The 18,387-nt window shown below is 36.3% G+C and overlaps 1 protein-coding gene across 9 annotated transcripts in view; it reads right to left on the bottom strand.

The window, feature by feature from the left end:
- ADAM22 (ADAM metallopeptidase domain 22) overlaps positions 1-18,387 on the bottom strand; it is a 105,535-nt gene that overhangs the window by 6,036 nt on the left and 81,112 nt on the right. For 5 of the 9 annotated variants that reach the window (XM_039361579.1, XM_039361581.1, XM_039361586.1 and 2 more), the window contains 2 exons: positions 16,138-16,238; positions 15,775-15,841 (listed from right to left, as the gene is read on the bottom strand). In XM_039361579.1, the coding sequence (XP_039217513.1) occupies positions 15,775-15,841; positions 16,138-16,238 (168 nt within the window). Of the gene's footprint in view, positions 1-8,590; positions 8,678-15,774; positions 15,842-16,137; positions 16,239-18,387 lie in introns of all 9 variants that reach the window. The other 4 variants (XM_039361580.1, XM_039361582.1, XM_039361584.1 and 1 more) reach the window with 1 other exon arrangement.

Raw genomic sequence — 18,387 nt, 5'->3', positions numbered from 1 at the left:
TTCCCCAACAATATTTTCTTTCCCATTTCTAAAGGATCAGAAACGATGCACTTGGCTTGTATCAGCCATGGTCAAGAGGTTCTCAAAAGCTGCAAAGAGAAGACTTAGGTACATATGATCCTGGGCTGCAGGTTTTCCACTTGTGATCTACCCCAATGCAATTTATACTGATAGCATTATGTTCAGGTAGTCCTTGATTTACAACCATAATGCAGCTGACCCATTGTGGTCGTAAGTTGTAACGGTCATAAAATGGGTCATCATGTGATTGACCTGATTTTAGTTTTTTGCAGTATTTGTTAAGTGAACCCCTTGATCGCAAGGGGTATGGTTTTCCCAAAAAACAGAGGTCTGGTTTTCAATAAAACCATTGTAAAACACAGTAATGTGAGTACAGAATGCTGCAAACAGCCATAAATATGGCTGTGTTGCCAAACACCCAAAGTGAGTTCTGTAGCTGGGAAGGCAAGGGGTGACTGTCAGAACTCTGGATTTGGATTTTAAGTCCCCTTTTTCAGGTAGATCTTAACTTTGAACAGTCAGTAAGCGACTGCTCGTAAGTCAAAGACTACCTGCATCTACATCAATGTACCTCAGACTTTTAAAACTAGGTGGTTTCCATATATTTTGGGCTATAACTTCCATGTTTCCCAGCTGATAAATCTCTGATTCAGTTAGCTGAGAATCGTGATACACTCTAATGCATTAGGGCAGTTTCTGATTAGGGACAGGTGAGAGAGAATTAACTAGCCCAGATCTTAAACACCGTGTTTTAACTAGCCCAGACCTTAAACACCATGTTTTAAAAGTCCATCTCTCATTTCATATTCCCAAACTATATGTGCACAGAGCTGCAGCTCTAGTTTGGAATCAACAGAGCAGATCCATTTATCATCATGTATATAAAACAAAAATATAGACACAGGCATGCAGTTTAAAAGTTAGAATGGTAAATTATGAAGAAACCAAGGCAAAGTGCTCAGTACACATGCAAGCATAATTTAATATGCTGTAGTTCCAGCCAAACTTGATGTCTGAGGGCGCTGGGGGTGGGACGGAGGGGAGAATAAACAAATGGACTGAAAGAGTACTCAGCATTTCTAGACAAGGTGGATCAGATAAGCAGCAGCAAGTCAACATTTGCATCACATATAAGGCATTCTATTTTTTTCTAAGTCAATAAAAGCTTTTCACTTTTATTCAAAAGATCAGGAATGATTGATCTCAGAATCAAAGGAACCAAATCTTGTGCAAATATTATTTCTGCACCAGTCCTTAACTACATTAAAAGAGGCATGGGACCATGCTTTTGAATTCCAGGCCTAAAATTTCTGCAACATTCTACTTCTGCTTACTTGGTGCAATAATTTATAAAACAACTCTATTTTATAAGATGGGGCTTCTTCTCTGGAGAGAGTCCGCATGATCAAATATCACTAAAGCTAGCTACCATGACCATATGAAACTCTTAGATATAAACAGCTGCTCTAACATTAGGCCATATTTACAAACTGTATTTCATAGAGGCTGTGTTATGGCTCTGATATTAGTAAAATGCAGTTGTTTATAAAGGTAGCCTAATGTCAGAGCAGCAACACAGCCTTCACGTGACAATGGGGGCCTTCACATCAGTAACACAGGAAGGGAACTCTAGAACACCCTGCATTTTAATTATATGTAAGAAAATTTAAAACCTTTACTCTAGTTTTCCTATAATTCTCAACCATTCTCAAACTAATTCTCATCTAATGTGTGAGAGCTACAACTCCCAAGAATTTCCAGTCCATACTATAGTTAGAATTGTAATCCTTCCATTTGCAGAGGCAATCAGGTTGGGAAAAAAAACCTACTGTATACTAAACTCAAAAATACAACTATTAAGTTACAGTACTGTTTTTGTAGTGTACTATAATTTCATGGCTGCTGATGCTATTTTTTTTCAAAACAAAAATTATTACTATGGGGGAAAATATAAAAGCCAAAAATTCAGCTGATCTCAGGTATCGTGTTACTTGGATGAAATATCAAATGCAGAGAATGGCTGTCAGGCAGGTAGACCTCAGATAAGGACTTTTGTTTTATTATTAATTCATACAGGTGTGCTATCCATTTGTTGCGATCTCAGAACCTATTCAGGCACAGTTGTCTCTACCCAGCCCAATGAACATCTTCAATCGTTGCCTCAATTGTGAAACAATAAAAGAAGAATCAAAGTTAGTGACTATTTCACTGTGGGCCATTTTATTTTTCATGAAGTTAGTCAAGCACTTCTGTAAACACGCAATTAATTTAGCTCAAAGATCAGTGATCTGATGTCTCCAGATAGACTTGTATTTGCATCAAGCCTGCTAAAGTGATTAAAACAAGGGAGTATGGCAGTTACACTTCAAAATAACTAGCAGGCATAAAACAGATTATCCCTGATTTAGATACTGTGAATCCTGCAATTACATAACTGCTTTCCTTTAAATAGTTTTACATATTTATACAATTGTATTAAAATATCTATTGCTCTGGAACACTGACTTAATATTGACTAACACTAACTCAATGCAACATATCTGAGGGGAAAAGACATTGTTTAAATGATATTGATGTAGCAAGATTTATTGGGAATGCTAAATTCTCTAGTTTGGTTGTGTTTCACTGCTTAGATTAGATGAGAGAAATCATTATTAGAAATCAAATTTAGAAAGAAATGGTAAAAAGTGAAGAGAATTAATAAATTTGCCATTTGAAGTGCCCACAGACATAGTTCATCAACCCAGTCTAGTTCTTCCCTCAAATAATTACCCTTCTAATACTTTGGATTTCAATTTCCAGAACTGGCCAGTTCTAAGATCAGACGTCTAGCACATCTGAAAAACTTTGGGTTGGCAGACTGATCTATGTTATTGGTCTTGTCTACTATTGCATCATATATGCACACACAAAGCTTCTTGACAAAATAACATTAGACTTGAAATAATGCCATTTCCCAAATAAATTGCTCAGGAGGTCATTTTAGACCACCATAGAAGCTACAACTGCTTATCCCAGTAAATATACTAAGATTTCCAATAACCTTACTACTATGTTTAAACTTACTTGTTTAACAATTTATCCCCATTTCTTGGTCCTATAAGAGCACATAGTATATCAACTTTCTTGCTGCGTAGCAATCTCCCTATCTGAACTCAATGACTTTCTGGATAGGCTTCTGGTCTTGGGGACTTTAATTTGCCTATTCTTGATGGAGGATTAGAGATAGCTTGTGAGTTCCTGGCCATGATGACAACTTTGTCATTTCCCAAATCATTTAAGGTCCAATGCATAACAATTGTACACCCGATTGATTTTTCTATCAATCTGATATAATCTGGATTTGGGTGAATTAGTAGTTTCTCTGCTCTCATGGTCGAACATCATTCTCTAGGTAACCTACAGATCACAGATACTCCATGCAGGAGCTGGACCTATTAGGTCAATCCAACCCATATGACTAACAAATCCAATTGGATTGATCACACACCTTTTCATGGTCTGACCAAAGTCCTAGAATGAGAGGACAGCCTGACTCTTGATTAGATCAGGCCCAGAACTTCCCCTGATTTATGAAGGAATGAAGAGATATAAAGTAGGAATGAAGATACCCACAGTAAATGATTAGATCTGATCAAACATGATCTATGAAGTGCTTATCTTGTAGCAGTAAGGGAGACAAAATGCATTTTTCCACCCTTACTGAATACATAAATAGCCATCCAGAGCCCTTGTTTTGGGAAGGAGTGGGTCTGGGTTCACTTGACATTTGACAGATAAAATTGACCAGATCTATTCTAAGTTAGATTCTGACCTTGAAGCAAATCCTTTGGAGATGATAATAGCTGAGCCTAGCTCTATTATCTGCAAGGATTTTGATCTTATTGGGCCTGAGGATTTGGAAAGGTTTCTTGTGACTGTCAGCACTGCATTGGATCCATATCCCTACAGGATGATCAAGGCTACTTGGGAGAAAGACAAGTGGCTGGGTGTAGCTGTGGTTAATTTTTCTTTAAATGACAGGGTGCTCCCACCATCTCTTCTTTAAGGGAACATTGTTGGAACAGGACATTTTGAAAATTTTCATCCAGTTTCCAATCTTTTCCCTTTTAGGGAAAATAGTTGTCCTGCAGCTTCAAGGGATGCTGATTGTCTAGACCTCTTTTACCCAGAGGCTTAACTTTGGCACTGAGATTAAATTGATCACACTCTTTAATGACTTGTGGCAGGACCAGGATGAGGGTAGTGCATTCATCTCACTCTTCTTGACCTCTTGGTGGCTTTCAAAGATCATGATATTCTTCTGAATCAGCTCCAAGTTGGGGATGTTATGCTGATTATTCTCATTCTTCCAGGGTCACTTCCAGTTGGTATTGATAGGGAGGAGAGATCCAGCTCTCAGCCCCTACTTTGTGGGGTGCTGCAGGGTTTGGTCTTTCTGCCCTTCTGTTTGAGCCGAGGTGGCGCAGCAGTTAGAATGCAGTACTTCAGGCCACTTTAGCTGACTGTGTTCAGCAGGTCAGCGGTTCAAATCTCACTGGCTCAAGGTTGACTCAGCCTTCCATCCTTCCAGGGTAGGTAAAATGAGGACCCAGATTGTTGGGGGCAATGTAAATATATATATATATACATTGCTTACTGGTGTACACCGCTTAGAGAGTGCTTGCACTTAAAGCGGTATATAAGTCTCATAAATAAATAAATAAATAATATCTATATGAAAGGTTATCCAACAATTTGGGGTGAGGTATCATTAACATGCTGATAATACAGGACTTTATACCTCTACCTGGCCATCTGAGTGACGCTGTGAAAAATTATCTCAGTGTCTAGTGACTGTGGGCGCCTACAAAAAGATTCAATTCAACCCAAGTGGGTAGTTTTGGTTTTGAGGATTTTCCATCTTTACTTCTGGATGAGAAACACTGTCTCAGACAGAACTAATGCACAGTCTGGAAGTCCTTTTGGACTCATGGCTCCTGCTGAAAGAGCAAGTGGCAGTGGTGCCAAAGAAGACTTTTGCAAGATTTGTGTTGAGCATCAGTTGTCATTACTCATAGATGAGAGTGTCCTACTCCACAGTCTTTTACACTCTTGAAATTGCCTCTTTGGACTATTGTAGCATACTCTATATTGGGCTACCCTTGAAGAGCACTTGGAAGCTTCAGTTGATGTGGAATGAGGTGGCACAGGGAGTTAATGATGGCATGTGACACCATTGCTGTGTTAGTTGCATTGGCTACCAGTTTCCCTCCAGGTTCAATTCAAGGTGCTGATAGTCACTTTTTAAAATGATCCCTAATATCTTGGGATTAGATTATTTATAGAGCATTCTCTTCCTGATTGTTTTTACCTGTCCAATCCAACAGCAGAAACATATTGTGGGTACTATTGGCCAAGAAATGTTGGCTGGCAGGGCTTTAAAGAAAAGTTTTTTTCTGCTGTGGTTCCTGCCCTCTGGTTCCTCACCATCAAAACTTAGATTGCCCCTCATCCTGCTGACCTTTATAAGGCCTTGAAGGCCTATTTCTGTGCTTGTGTCTGGGTCCTTGGATATATGACAGAGCCCATTTCCTGGCTATGCTGAAGGCCACATATGATTCTCCAGCTTGTATGGGAGATGGGAGGCAGTATTAATCAAATAAATAAATACTGAAAATAAGTATATCAGTATATCAATCTGAACCTTATCTTATGGTGCATAATCCTCTCTGTCACTCAGAATAGTGAAGTAGGTAGCATTATTGCTCTCTTTCTATCATTCTTATTAGAAAAGTATATATTCTCACACCTTTTTCATTTTTGTCTGGAATCAATCAAACTGCAGTTAAGATCTAAACAGAAAAATATACTAATCTCACCTTCTTCAGTCTATAAAAGTATTTGAAAGAACATCATGTATTCCATATAACCTAGGTGTTTTTTCCCCCCTTTAATGAACCCCTGTATAGGTATTTTTCCTTCCTGACCTCAAGGGAGAACTCTTTTCTCTTGTGGACTAGGGCAAGATAATAGTAATTGTGACTGCTGGAGATGGTAGAAATCTATATCTTCTGGTTATTATGGTAGCTTCAAACATTTGCATGAGCAAATTTCTGAATAGTAAAGATTGCAGTGTTTTCATGTTTTCAAAATATAGGAATTCTTAAAACAATTGTCTTCAGTTATATTCAGAAAAGTTACTTTCCCTGCATTGGAAAATTTGCATTCAATTAAATACAAAATAAAAGGATTCAGGGCAATTCACAATGTGGATTTCATCCTATCAAGCTGTTTTCCTAATTTATTGGAAAACAGAAGGGACTTTATTCTTCCAAACTATGACTAATGCTCAGAACCTCAGCCTTTCTATTTACCTAGAAATCTACTGATTAAGAGCAAACTAATGGCAAACCCTAACTTTTCTACTAAATTTTCTACTGATCTTTCTCAGATTAGAACATCTGTTTTTAAATACATTCATTTTCATATTCTGGAATTTTACTTCTATGAGAATTATCAATCTTTCTCATTTCATAGACTTTTGGTTTCAGTAACGTTTATGCAGATATCCCAGTCATAAAACCAAGATGTGTTTCATGTTAAGTTATTTACCTGAAAGTAATCGAGGAGAAATAAAAACAAGATAGATTAAAGGAACAAGTAAAAGCTTATTATGTCATCTATTCTGTGCGAAACTATAAGAAAGCCATCAGATGTCAGACAAATAAAAAGAAAGAAAGGTTTTGACTATTAATTCCCCATAACATTATGGACAGAGGAAGTTTAAGGAAATTTCCTCTTTTATGCATCGTGACAGTTATCTCTGTATCAGTGTGAGAAAGAAAAGTGTAATGTGTGTTAATGAACATTTTGCATGAATATAGGGTTTATTTAGGTGTATGTATTTCTTTTTACTCAGGACCTCAAGGCATGATTGATAGTTGGTTGCAGAATGCAACAAGAGCAGTTTATGAAGGAATAAAACATAAATGGTATACTCAGCAAATGGTTCAATATTGAGCAGGAAATAAAGCAAGAATGTACAATGTCCCAAGAGGTTTATAGTATGTATGAATAAATGTATATGGACTGCTTGTGACGAGATTAGATATATATCAGTTAGGAACATGAATGCACTTTTGTACACAGATGTTGGACAAGACTCTTGATGATTTGCAGTTAATGTTAATTTCTACAATGAAAAATAATATGAAAAATAAATGTATCAAAGATCAAAGTAAACGTATTTCATAGGGATAAATACTTTCACATTATATGATAAAATATATATGGTGAATAGATGAATTGGTGCACCTAGATAGAATATTATCTAAAGATGAGAAAAGGAATGGTTAGTTTTTAAATGTGCAAATGCTAGTATAAAAGTAATCAATAATATGGGTTCTGTTGTGAGAAATCAAAGCCTATCAAAATAAAAGAGATGTACACAATAATAAGCTACTCCCCTTTTTGTTACATGAATGTTAAAGTTAGAGCTAGATGTATCAGGACAGCATAAACTTCTCAGGCCTTCCAAAGCATTGCAAGAATGGTGCACTATTTGGAGAATGGCAGGCTCTGACTTTTTTGCAATGTATTGGAAGACCTCAGAAGCTTTCAAAAGCATTGCAAGAACAGCGCTAGTAGTCTGATAGCGCTGGTGTGGCTATCAGCTACTTCACTTAGGGCAGGCCTTAGCAGCAGTGGGAGGAAGATGGTGAAAGTTACCTAGTGGCGCAGGGCCTGCAGAGCTGGGGATTTGTATTATGACACTGGGATGGCTGGCTGTAATCCAGGACTTGAAACAGAGGCCTGGAGGCCATGGTAGCTAACTGAATCTGCTGAAGACCAGGCCTCTATTTCAGCCCTAGTGTCACTGCTGCCAAGGGGTGCCACTATTGCAGGGCAGCAAAAGGGCAGAGATGGGGAGAGGACAATAAGTGGATGGAGGGAGTTGATGCAACCTGGTGTTAAGTACCATTTGTTCGGTGCCAATTGTACTTCAACGGTCTCTGAACAAATGGTTGTTAAGAAAGGACTACATATATTTTATTTAAGCATCAAAATAAAATTCTGCTCACAGCTGCAATTTAACACTTTTTTCTTTTCTACAACCATTTGGAAGATAATAGCAAATGTTCTAAATATCTTTTCAAACATTTGGTCTACAAGTGGAATTGACCCCTAAATATAAGGCCATATAATTGCACATTAAGCACATTGTACAGTAAAGCTATTGGTTCCAATGCACTAATTTTAAACTATCAACGCTACTTGATTAATTGAAGACTCTGATCATGCCTTTAAAACATTATTTGGCATTAAATAAAGAGAAAGCTGCTGAAAGCTAAAGATGGTGATGGGAATGCAAGCACGGTGAGCATCATTTTCAAAAGGCTTCATTAAGGCATTCAGAAAAGAATTGTAATTGCACAATGAAGCCCCCAAAAGACAGCAATGAACAAAGAGTCCTTGGCATCTTAAAAGAAATTACTTGTATTGGAACATACAAGAGAGGGAGTCACATAGTATGTGGTGTATGCTTAAACCGTTCTTAAAGATTAGAGAGAATTAATTCACAAAATACCTAAAGTAGGGTCCTTCAGTGTTTTTATTCACATCTTCTACCCACTTAGCTACATTATATTCTCTTTTGAACCATGGGTTTAAATACCTGCAAAAAGCAATGGAAGGAACAAAGAAAGCAGAAGAAGAATAAAGAAATATCTGAGAACATACAGCACAAGCTCAGAAAAGATGGCTTTATCCCTCAGTTATAAAGGACTATAAATCAGTGCAAATGCTAGACAAAGAGACCCACAGGATATATCCATTTAAAAATTAACTTAAGTTTACATGTTCTATTTATTTGCCATGAATCTGTCCTTGTGTATAGGCCATGAGAACACAGCACAACATCCACTTTTTAAAACTTGAAAGAGAATTCATTATAAACTGATTTTAATGTTGCTTAGTCCTCAGAGAGTGAAGAAAAATGAATCACAAGTAGCCAGAATAGGAAGCAGTATATCACAACAGTATAACATGAAATTTCTATCAATCCCTCCAAGGTGAACATTATTCTCCTAAACAGGCTAATCATTTTATTTCAAATCTACATATTTAACCTCTATGAATATAACAAACTATTATTCATTTGGTGTCATACAAATGTAAGTATAAGCACCTGAATATTTACAAATCAGATTCAAGAAGAAGTCTTGATCTTGTTTTGTTGGCAATACTGTATATTGAAAGTGTTGTATGTGTGTGTGTGTTTTTAATTGTATCATTTCTAGGAATATAATTATTGTAGGAGCAAGAGAAAATCTTATTGATTTGCCCAATATGGACTCTTTGACTGATCCAATCTTAGAATTCCTTCTTAAACATCAATTTTTCCTGGATTACATGACAGCTGTTCACAAACAATAATCTACATAACTAGACACTCCAAATATTTTATTTTTTTTATGTCACTGAAGATAAATATATGGAAAAGTTTAAGAAAATAGCTGATTCCTGTCTGGTAAACTGCTACATGTACTGTTCTTTCTTGCTAGCCTTTTAATTAATACTTCATAAATATGGAGTCCATATTTTAGATTACTAAATAAGGGAATGTATCTTAATATCCCAAACAGATACTAAATAACAATACAATAATTTGCAATCCTATGTTCACTAATTTAAGAATGAATCCTTCTGAAATCAGTAGGATTATTCAGTTGGAACAGCCTTCTTCTATATACAAGCTACCCCTACATAAGAAGTAAAATATGAACTCTCTGCTGCGCAGGCATGAAAAGCTAGACAATTTTCTGCACAAATTGCAAGAAGTAAAAACATGCTGCTGATCACTACCATATACAACATGTTACAAAGTTAAAACATCCACCTAGGACCTAACTGCTTTTTCAATGTGCAGTATAACTAAATACACAGGAGCATTTCATAATTTAGCAGAGAAAAGGACAATTTAATGTTCTTTAAGTACCTTGGATTAGAAATCTCATGGTTTCTTATTCTTTACTGTGATACCTGGAACTCATGTAAGTTGAAACTTAAAACTGACAGGTACAAGGTGCTTATTTCAACCCAGATTTATGTCATTCTCATCGTTCTGCTATCCCTTTAGATGGCCATATTTTAAAATCTTTGGTAAGAGTTGCCTTATTGGGGAGATGGGTGGCATAAAAATTTAAAAAATAAATAAATAATAAAAATAAGCCATTTTTGTTGAGTTTAGTAGAGGTTGCATTCTTAAAATAAATCAAACCCAGACTGGGTTAGTTGATGAAATCCATTGCTCCGACGTTACTAGGATAATAGCTGTCCAAACTGCAACATTCCTTCTCACTCCCATCGCATAAGCACAAACATAGCATCAATTTTCTATCAGCCGTAACTCCATCTAATTAACAATAGCTTAAAAAAAGAAGCGCTTGATGTCTTCCAGCTCAGTTGCTAATTAAAAAGTAAAAGTTAAAAGTATAGCTGCAGGGCAATTTGCTAGCAAAGGAAAGGCACACACAGCAGAGCATTCTGTGCTAATTCTTGCCATTCCAGTGGACTTGTGCAAAAACTAATGCCAAACCTTCAATTTACACATATTATTGCAACGGTTCATTTGATAAACATGAAGCATATGGCAACAAAAATATGCAGCTGTTTAGACAATAGAGTTTTGAGGCATGTTCATACATAACCATTTAACTTTTCTACTCCTGCTGATCAGCCTGCACTTATAATTTAATATCATGCCAGTTTGCAGAATTAAAACAGGTTAAAAAGTTATCTCTGGGGTAACTGTGCATCACTCTTCATTGATACAGAGCAGTGTTCCTCAACCTTAGCAACCTTAAGATGTGTGGATTTCAGCTGGCAGAATTTCCCAGGCAGTCTGCCAGCTGAGGAATTCTCCACCCATCTTAAATTGGCTGAGATTGAGAAATGCTGATCTAGAATAACCTGTCCGATCAGATGGTAAAACTGTTGCGTGAAATGCCTTAAACTAAATCAGTGGCTTTAATTGGTTTGAGCACAACATGCAATAATGCAAAGGACCCTAGATTTTACAGTAGTGTAGGAGGGGAGAAATTATACATCAGGCCAGCAAGGAACAGGGCTTAGCTAGCACTGCCATCAGCAGAAGACTTTCCAAGCAATCAAAATTCTTCATCACAGTAAAACTTTGGAAAAGGAACTTTGGGTAAAAGTGGCTGCCAAACTAGAAAGGCAGTTGAAACTGACCTGTGATTCCGATTCCCTGTTTGGGAGTGGTGAGAAATCCCCTGGCTTATGCCTTGGGGTGGGATTTGATTGGTGTGGGAAAGCCCAGGCTCAGAAGCATGGGATACCCTGCTGCAAAAACACAATATATAATAGAAGAAAATCTAAGCCAAAGTCTATATAGTTTATAACAATGAGGAAGATGCACATCTAATGGTAAAGTTAGTTTAAATTAACAGACAGCCAGTATGAAAACTTGGGACATGCTTTAACACATGCTCTTATGCAGTTATAAACAGTCTAGTTTTCATAGGTGAACAATCTATATAACCATCCATTTATTTTTGCAGGCATTGGAATGAAATACATTTTACTAGGGTCAACATTTAACCAACAAAGGAAAATCACTTGCAGAAATTGTTTTTCACTGCCAGAAATGATCTTCCATTTCACTAATACACCAAGAAATGATGTATTAATGCAAGAAAAATTGTTACTTTATAACTCTGGCCTTTGCAGTCTTCAAGGCAATATTTTTCTGTTCCTACAGCCACTTCATAAAAGCTAGAGACATCTGATGGTATTTTCACTAACTGCAGTCAATCATATTGTAAAGTATTTTTACTGTGTTGAGGGTGAGCTTCTTCCCCTACTTTCATGCTGCCCATTTCCTCCACTGCTATAATTCTGAAGAGGAATTTGGAGTATTTTCTTCCATGTCCAATTACCAACTGTGTATCCTAAGCTGAAGAAAAATGTGATTACTCTTAAACAACAGTTTGTTCTGAATATGGCAACTACATACTATAGCTTGTTGAAACTAGAAATGAAAACTACCAAACTCTTATGTCTAGAAGAAAATGTTTAAAGCAGGGAAAAGTTCTGCCTAATTTTTGATTTATTATAACATCCAAAGTCATCCACTGCTTTAACCAAGAATCATTGTCTTAAAATAAAACCACCCAAAATAACCAGGAGGATTGGGGAACAATTCATATCCATTTGCAAAGAATGGCCAGAAATTATGAAATTTATTTCTCAGAAGTATGGATGACTTGTTGTACCTTCCAATCCAGTAACTACAGCCTTGATGTTGGATTATTTGGGGCAAATATGTCATTTATACCTAGATTAAATTATTTAAAGTAGTGCAATTGTATCCTTACACACAACGTATGAATTGCCTAGTTTGGTACTGGTTTTTAGATCAAAGTACAGATACCAGATCTGGATTCCAAAAATCTAGACAGCAAAAAAGTATAATGAATATTCAATATCTCCTTGCTGTTTCCAGTTAGTTGTCTACATTTTTGCAGTCCAGTTCTGATAATTGGAACTCAAAGCAAGGAACTTCAAAAAATCTTATAGAGTGAACCATTATGTCTCCTATTATTGTCTGTGAGATGAATTATCTGGGTTACTTTGCAATAAAAGCTTCTCTGCACAATCAATAACATTCATTGAAATTGTTGTCTTATATTATTCTAAATAATGTATTAAACTGTGTAACTAATGGGGGAAAACGATAGACAGGAAGAAAGGGTTCCAGAAACAAAGTTTAAGCAGCTTGCAGATTTCTTAAAACCCTTCAACAACAACAACAACAATAATAATAATAGTAATAATAGTAATAGTAATAATAAAGTTGGAAGGGACCTTGGAGGTCATCTAGTCCAACCCCCTGCTCAGGCAGGAAACCCTATACCATTTGGGACAAATGGCTGTCCAGTTTCTTCTTAAAAACTTCCAGTGTTGGAGCATTCATCGCTTCTGGTGGCAGCCCCTGAGATATTGGAACACTGCTATCATGTCCCCCCTCGTCCTTCTCTTCGTTAAACTAGACATACCCAATTCCAGCAACTGTTCCTTACATGTTTTAGCCTCCAGTCCCCTAATCATCTTTGTTGCTCTTCTCTTTCTAGAATCTCAACATCTTTTTTATATCGTGGTGACCAAAACTGGATGCAGTATTCCAAGTGTGGCCTTACCAAGGCATTGTAAAATGGTATTAATACTTCACGTGATCTTGATTCTATCCCTCTGTTAATGCAGCCTAGCACTGTGTTGGCCTGTTTGGCAGCTGCAGCACACTGCTGGCTCATATTTAAATGATTGTCCACTAGGACTCCGAGATCCCTCTCACAGTTACTACTATTGAGCAAGGTACTCCCTATACTATACCTGTACATTTGGTTTTTCTTGCCTAAATGTAGAACCTTACTTTTTTCACCATTGAATTTCATTTTGTTATAATAATAATAATGATAAAGTTGGAAGGGACCTTGGAGGTCATCTAGTCCAACCCCCTGCTCAGGCAGGAAACCCTATACCATTTTGGACAAATGGCTGTCCAGTTTCTTCTTAAAAACTTCCAGTGTTGGAGCATTCACCGCTTCTGGAGGCAGGTTGTTCCAATGGTTAATTGTTCTAACTGTCAGGAAGTTTCTCCTTAGTTCTAGGTTGCTTCTCTCTTTGATTAGTTTTGTTACATAGTGCCTAGTGTTCAAGTCTGTCCAGATCCTCCTGTATCCTAAGCCTGTCTTCTGGAGTGTTAGCTATTCCTGCCAGCTTGGTGTCGTCTGCAAATTTGATGAGTTCCCCATCTATCCCCTCGTCCAGATCATTGATGAAGATGTTGAAGAGCACTGGGTCCAGAACAGAGCCCTGGGGCACCCCACTACACACTTGCCTCCATGTAGATGTGGTTCCATTGAAGACCACACGCTGAGTACGGCCGGTCAGCCAGCTATGGATCCATCTGGTGGTGATGCTGTCTAACCCGCATTTTTCTATCTTCTCAAGTAGTAGGTTGTGGTCTACAAGTGTCAAATGTCTTACTGAAGTCCAAGTAAATTATATCCACAGCATTCCTCTGATCCACTAATTTTGTCACTTGGTCAAAGAATGCAATAAGATTTGTCTGGCATGATCTGTTTTTGACAAACCTGTGTTGGATTTTAGTAATGAATTTATTTGCCTGTAGGCGTTCGCTGATTCGTTGTTTGATTATCTTTTCCAGAATCTTCCCAGGTATTGAGGTCAGGCTGATAGGTTTGTAATTCCTGGGTCCTTTTTTTTTTTACTTTTTTGAAGATGGGAACTACACCAGCTCTTTTCCAGTCCTCTGGTAGTTTCCCTGTGCTCCAGGGTCTTTGAAAAATATAGTTCAGTGGTTCTGAGATCACATCTGCCAGCTCCTTAAGAACCTTGGTATGTAATCCATCTGGTCCTGGTGATTTGAACTCATCTAGGCTGGACAGATGTTCACTTACCATTTTCTTGCCTATCTTAACTTGTATTTCTATTTTGTTTTTTATGGCACTATTTTTGATAGGTTGGTCTATTTTTTCCCTTTGTGTAAAGACAGATGCGAAAAATGAGTTAAATATTTCTGCTTTCTCCCTGTTGCTTGTCACCCTCTTGCCACTTTCACCCACTAATAGATGAATCGTTTCCTTCACTTTTTTCTTGTTTTTTACATGTTGAAAGAAGCCTTTTTTGTTATTTTTGACTTTGGTTGCAAGCCTTAGTTCATTTTGAGCCTTAGCTTTCCTCACTTCGTCTTTGCAGGCTCGGGCTATTTGCTAATATTCTGACTTAGTTATGTGCCCCTCTTTCCACTTTCTATACTTGTCCTTTTTATCTTTCAATTTTATCTTTCAATCAAAAAGCATCACAAAAGAAATTTGCAACACAAAACGTTTCCAAATGTGATCTTAATAGATTATCCTGCCCCAATATATTTTATTTCTTTACGAGAAAAGATACTATAATGTTATCAAATAATTATTTGGAAAAATTATGGAGAAATTTTGAACTACGATTCCTGACTAACTTTTCTCCTACTACAAGACAGTACTGAATAGTCATTTGCATTAAAGACAATCAAGAACCAACTTTGATCGCAGAATACTAAAATATTGTTGGTCACTATTCAGAATGATGCAGCAACCTAGATGAATGTGTCTAGGGATTCAACACTGTAGAACAAGATTAAATGGGTAATCAATATGGCAAATGTCAATTGATTGCCCATCAGTTGCTCCTTGTTGCCCTCTTTGGTGCAGTAAAAAATACCCTGAAATAACAAATTGGATTCCTATAATCCACTATCTGCACAGAGGTCTCCAGGAACTAATAAGTAATTTTTCTCCACTCAGATTTTCTATTTCTAAAAGAAGTTTATTTCCCTCAAAGATGAGATGACAAGAAATAAGGGAAATAAGGGGACAAATACCAAAGTATTTCAAAAGGAAAACGGAAGGAGGGAATGCCTTCTGCCTTAACTTAAATTCTGATTTCCTATGTTAAGACACAAAATGCTTTAAGTGGAAAAAGAACAGTGATATTTGGACAATAGTATAGTAATGAAGCCCATAAAGGGATAACAGATCATTTACCACCCTATTTACCAGCAGGTATTTTTATTCAAAACATGTCACATCTAAGGGTCTATATCAAATATTTAAAAGGAACTGAAACAAAATGTAGCTTGAGAGCTTTTCTGTTTTCCTTTGTCAACTAAAAGGCCAAACTTACTCAGTTGAATTAGACCGTGGCCTAAATCTTTTGCCTTTGACTTTCTTTCTGTTGCCTCCTATATTACCTGAAAGAGATCAAAACATAATAGTAAAAAAGATAATAGTAAATTATAATTTTGGAATTCAGGCATTCAGCAGTCCTAAAGATACATACACAATGTGTTTAGGTTCAGGGCATACCCATTTAAATCAAACTATGTTTTATCTAGCCATATCCTAGGCTAGAGAAAAAAGGGAGGCAGAGCTGATATCAAATCTTTAAACATCTATTATGCTTTAATATCATCTAAGAGACAATCCAACTTCTTTAGATAATCATGACTCAATGAAATCTGTCATGCTAAGCATGAGTGTTTCCCACCTTGCCATGAATTACTCCTTTGTCTCCCATTTTGACAGATGTCTGAAAGATTCTTTGCATCTTGGATTCTTTCACTCCATGAATGAGATAAGCCGTTTGACCTAGGATAAAAAGCAAGATTCATATACAATGGTTGGTTTTGACATGTTGGTATTTTAATAATCCCATTGTTAACTTACATATTGGGCTGAGGAAACTTAAAGCTCTTCCTGAACATCCTCAACTGTCTACAAAAATTAATTAGCAATGTAGATTATTTCAGTTAGATTTCACATGTCCTTCACCCAACACATCTAGGAGGCACCAGGGCATTGAAAGCTATTCTAAGCTTTGTTTTACTCTGCAGAATATAAAATTGGAATAGGAAACCTTCTGAATAGTATTTTCACAGAATAATATGTTGAGGGCCAAAGCAAGCAGTAAGAAGACTCAGAGAGCAAATTGTAAATTGGGGACATCTGTTCTTTCTTAGACACTCTGCTTCTTCATTTTGTGTGACACAGAAACCTATAGGCAATGGTCAGAGAATTCTTATCAGAAAGTTGAAATGGATTCTTACATATGAGTTTTGAGGATTACATATGAGTTTTGCTATTCTATAAACACTGGTTGCCCATACACCAAAATGTAAGATAACACTTGGACTGCATACCAAGTGTTGCTACCAGAAACAATAATCAAGCCAGTCTTCTTTAGCCTCATGGTTCCCAGATGTTTCTCAACTACCATTCCTAGAATTTCTACCTAGCATAATCAGCAGGTGGAAAGTTAGGAATAACTAGAGAAGGCTGAAACTAACCCTTGTTATAAACTCTTGTTTTTAACTAAGTAAAAACTCAGTTATTGTATGTTTCAGAAGATGCAGACTTTAAAAAGTATAATGTTCTTAAGAGCTAACAATTGAAGAAGGAATTACTGAAAATAAGTAGTAGAAGACACATAATAAATGTGTAATATTTAAGCAATGCCCATTTTAAAAGTCAGTCAACAACTTCACAGGAAGTTGGCACCCTGCAAAAGTTGTTAAAAAAATCTTAGGAAACAGATATTCCAAAAATTTCTTAAATTTATTTTCTGGAGACATTCGGGAATTGAACAATCCACATTTTTCAAATATGGTTCTCAGAAAATATTCAATATCAGTTAATTTTGTCAAACAATTCAGACTGATTTAGAATTATTTTTCAAATAGGCATCCATCAGAAAGATCTTACTGAAATTTAAAAAAGGGAAACATCTTAATTAGATGACTACTTTAGCACTATAATGCATTCTTTATTACAACTTTCTTCCTATCTCCAGGTAACTTTTAATAAAGTTATATTCGTGTATTGTAATTAATGTCTGTTTATTATTATGCTACTTTAATGGTGGTCACTTATAAAGCATTAAAAACACTTTGATCATTCTTGCTGCTAAAAATGACAAAGTGCCATATCGAAGTGACTTTATCTGCTTATGATTATTAAATAGAGATAAATTTATTACTTGAAAATAATGAATATATCTTTTTCAGTAAATGGAGCAATTTCCAGTCCAATGCTTCTAGTTAAACACTCTGGATCTAGAATAAAATTTGAAGTTGCTGCCTTTAGTCTCCCTTTCACAGAAGAAGCAAGGCATTTTTTGCTCATGCACTGTTTAAATATTGCAAGAGGAGATAATTGACTGGATATAAAATTTAATCTAGCAGAATCAAAGATCTATGAATGTCTTTGTGGCCTGATCTGTAACAGAATAATCTTTTTACAGGGCAGCTGGTTATAAGTAGCATTCTACTTCATGCAACATTATTGTGCATATATCTTATAAGCCAACCAAATGATTTGCTCTAAACATACATGATTGGTAAAGATGTGAAATGTAAACTGGAAATGCAAGATAAGGTAAGAACAAAACACAGCAAAGTGGTGATAACATACAACATGTATATTCTTACATTTTGTTCATCTATTACAATTGTTAAAAGTATGAGTAAAAAATCCTCCATCTTTGGTTACTTGAACAAGCTATAAAATAAAGCCAATTTTGGTGTTTTGTTGGCTTTACTGTTTTCACAGTGTCATAAAATTGGAAATTTTCCTAGAAAGCTTGCTAACTAATTTAGGATCTATAATGAAGGATGCAAGTATTCCATGCCAAGCTCCATCCTACCTTTTCAAGTATTGTTTGAATACAAGAATGATAACTGGATAATTACTACTGAACACATGTCAGCAACTGGAAATAAGCTACTTCCAAGCAGAAAAT

Source organism: Crotalus tigris, unplaced genomic scaffold (genome assembly GCF_016545835.1).
Source record: "Crotalus tigris isolate CLP2741 ecotype Arizona unplaced genomic scaffold, ASM1654583v1 scf7180000019305.191637, whole genome shotgun sequence".
NCBI lineage: Eukaryota > Metazoa > Chordata > Lepidosauria > Squamata > Viperidae > Crotalus > Crotalus tigris.
Note: the sequence above shows the minus strand (reverse complement) of the source record. Positions and strands in the feature narration are given on the sequence as shown.